Source organism: Sinohyriopsis cumingii, chromosome 1, assembly GCF_028554795.1.
Source record: "Sinohyriopsis cumingii isolate HCF-2022 chromosome 1, ASM2855479v2, whole genome shotgun sequence".
Taxonomy (NCBI): Eukaryota; Metazoa; Mollusca; class Bivalvia; order Unionida; family Unionidae; genus Sinohyriopsis; species Sinohyriopsis cumingii.
The window spans coordinates 130,666,845-130,670,192 of NC_142961.1; the positions used below are offsets into that span (position 1 = coordinate 130,666,845).

General features: G+C 33.8%; 1 protein-coding gene across 1 annotated transcript; it reads left to right on the forward strand.

The window, feature by feature from the left end:
* Positions 1-555: 555 nt before the first annotated feature.
* Positions 556-3,348, forward strand: LOC149807862 (uncharacterized). The gene is made up of 3 exons (XM_089961625.1): positions 556-2,134; positions 2,309-2,792; positions 2,844-3,348. Exons 1-3 carry the CDS (start codon positions 1,878-1,880, stop codon positions 3,090-3,092), a joined length of 990 nt encoding a protein of 329 aa, XP_089817751.1. The 5' UTR covers positions 556-1,877; the 3' UTR covers positions 3,093-3,348.

Consider the following 3,348-nt stretch of genomic DNA (forward strand, 5'->3'; position numbering starts at 1 on the left):
AGAGAGAGAGAGAGATTCACTGTATATCTAATGCATGGGAATACTCAACAATATCGATTCATAAAGTAAAGCCCGTTTGTAAATATAAGTTGCCAGGTATTTTGACCCAAATATGTGTTGGGTGGAACAGTATTCACGTTTTCTATCCCAGACTAGGACATTTTATATACGTACATCTACTACCTCAAAGCTGTGCCATATCAGCCATCTTTAATTTGACCCAGAACAGCCATTAAATGGATTATTTGAACTGAGACAAATATAAATTTATGAGCCTCTATCGATATTATAGGTTACGGAAAGATCTTTTTCCTTACCAATATAAGAGTAAGTTTAAAGTAATGGTGGTTTGAAATATCTTAAATTATTCGAATGTTTAAATATATATATATATATATATATATATATATATATATATATATATATATATATATATATATAAACACACACACATAAATGTATATATATATATATATATATATATATATATATATATATATATATATATATATATATATCTTTGGATTCAGAAATATGGACCCAATCTTGGTAGAAACCGTCCGAAGATTAAGACATTTCTGCTCGTCACAATATAGCGTATTGGGTGAAAGTTCTTTTGTTCTTTGAAATCTTAACTATAACGTTCTAACGGTAATTTTTTATTATTTCGTCTTATTGAGAAAATGATCACCATTGATTTACGAATATAATGCTTTCATCAGTATTCTAGAATATTTTCGCTTCGTGTTAGTCATTAAGAAAAAAACTGTTGTACTCATCTTTATAATGATCTTTAAGAATGTATCATATTTGTGGTTTATGCATTACATTTTACTTTTTAAATGTGATTAACACTTTATGCATATCAAGTGACATAAAATCCTTTTTCATTTGATCTTTAAACCTTTATATAAGAATCGAGAGTATAAACACATTAAACAGCGGAGAACGTACAACGGATCTTGTCATCATTTTAATAGGCTGGTCTCTACAGTCTTTGCATTATGGTGCTTAATCAAAACTAATTTTGTCATATTTTCTATAGACTTGTTCTCTTCCCTACAGTTGTTGTATTATGATGCTTATGTACAACTAATCCTGTCCTTGTTTATATACACTGGTTCTTTTCCCAGCAATCGTCGAAGATTAAGATGCGTGTTTTATATAAATGCATGTCTGCTTAATATGACATAAAGAACATTGGCAACAATATAAATGATATATTATAATTAGACATCACGTATCCTGAACTTTTCCAGATCCTCTAATATCTTAATGACTTGAAGCTGATTGATCTCGATGTGCCTGAGGTCGAAAACTATCGAAATAAGAGAAAACTCTGGTGTAAAAGCCGTCTTTGCATAGCGTTTATCAAAATATCACAATTTGCTACATACTTGAATGGAAAATATATACCTGTCAAAGTAGGTTTTGATGAGCACTACTGTCGGGGTGGATATGGTGTACTTAAACTTTTTTGCGTCCCAGCAGACTATGTGAAATTTGAGATCTCGTAAAGACACGCTTGTGATCGTAAAAACATTCCGGACACAAATCGACCATGTCCAGCAACGTTTACTTGACTAATACAGTACGTGTTACCTGAAGGAGAAATATTAGCTGGTACAGATTTCTAACAGAAGATCGTCGAGACAAGGTACATTTATTTGGTATGGCAATGGCTTTAACTTGTAATCAAGCACGATAAGTGTTTCTGAAAAGCTGATGCAACTTTGAAAATGAAATTGAAATGTTAAACAGGTTATGTACTTTCAAACACTGTATAGGATTCTGGTCAAGTTCTGTTTAGACGATCATAGCGGAAACGCTCTAGCGAAAAAAAAGACTAAACCTTCGAGTTCTTCTCATGCCAAGAAATGGTTTCTGCAGCCAATATTTCTGGAACATTTATATTGTTTGTAATCTCTTTTTTGTTTGAAATTTTGCTCTATTTTATAACTATATGTGTTGGCATACCAATCAAGGGGTCGGATAACTATACAATCTTTCTCAGCATTTTAAATTTCTTTTCCGGAGAGGTGTTCTTTACCAAAACCATTATGAACTTGCTTCCATTGGCGTTAGAAATGTTGGAACAAGTTCTCAATCAGGTGGATAAAAGAGGGTTTAACACGTAGTTTAAGAAATACAATATTATGGAATCGCTACTAGGAGCTGGCTTCTTACTTATCCTCCTGATTGAAAATATTGGGGCCACGTGCTGTGTTCAAACATCCAATAAACACAAAGTGAAAGAGTCACAGTGTCAGCAAGAATCTGATGGAGTCAGAATGGCATTATAAATAGGTAAAGAGATCAAAGATTCAGCTGGAAAGGAAAGCAGCGAAGGGGAAATTAAATCTATCTCAGAATACAAAATGGAGACAGAATATGCCAACACACAAGAAATCCCGAAGGAATCATACCAATTTCACGGAATTTTAAACGAAACACTTGTGGGCCCCTCTCTTCGCGAAGCTGCTTCAACGCCATCTTGTAAAATTTCTAATCAAGGAGACCATGTCAAAAATTACGGAACAATACCAAAGGACTCCAACAGCGATATCATAAGTTTTCCAGACGATGAACAAATGTTGGAAATTGATGATAATATCATATGTAATTCCTTAGCTCCCACTCGTCTTACAAAACTTCGGACGATAATTCTTCTTATCGCTCTCTCCTTCCACATTGTGTTTGATGGCCTGGCCTTGGGACTTCAGAAAGAGGACTCTAAAGTCTGGCAGCTTCTAAGAGCTCGTCCCATTTACAGAAGCAGTGTGTATTTCAGCGTCTGATCAAAGTTAATGTAAACGATTCCATCCATGACGATCGTTTTGGGATTATTGACACTCTTTTCCGTTGTTTCTCCATTAGGATTAATTGTAGGAATGGCAATTACCACTGCAAACGAAAAAGACAACCTTTCTAGGGACCTTGCCTATGAGATATTACAAGGCATTGCCACAGGAACGTGTATGTATGTACCATTAGTTGAGGTTCTCTCTCAGGAATTTCCAGGTACTCGACATATACGAAACGCTTTGGCGTTAATTTTTGGTTTTGTGATTATTGCGTCAGTGAAATTCTAAGATAAGTATTCATAAATTAATTAAGTGCTAAAACATTGATATTATATTAAAGACATAAACCTTGGATTAGTTTTATATAGCCAAATTTTTGGACTCTTATTAACGTGTTAAGCAAATTGTCTATGGCCGCAAGGTCCATGACCATTTGTCAAACGCAAAATTGTAAATATTCACAAAGCTTACGACATAATATAAATTTGCAGCATTTGGTTTTATTTCTTTTGACAAATTTTCTTTGACGTTGTTTTTATTCAAG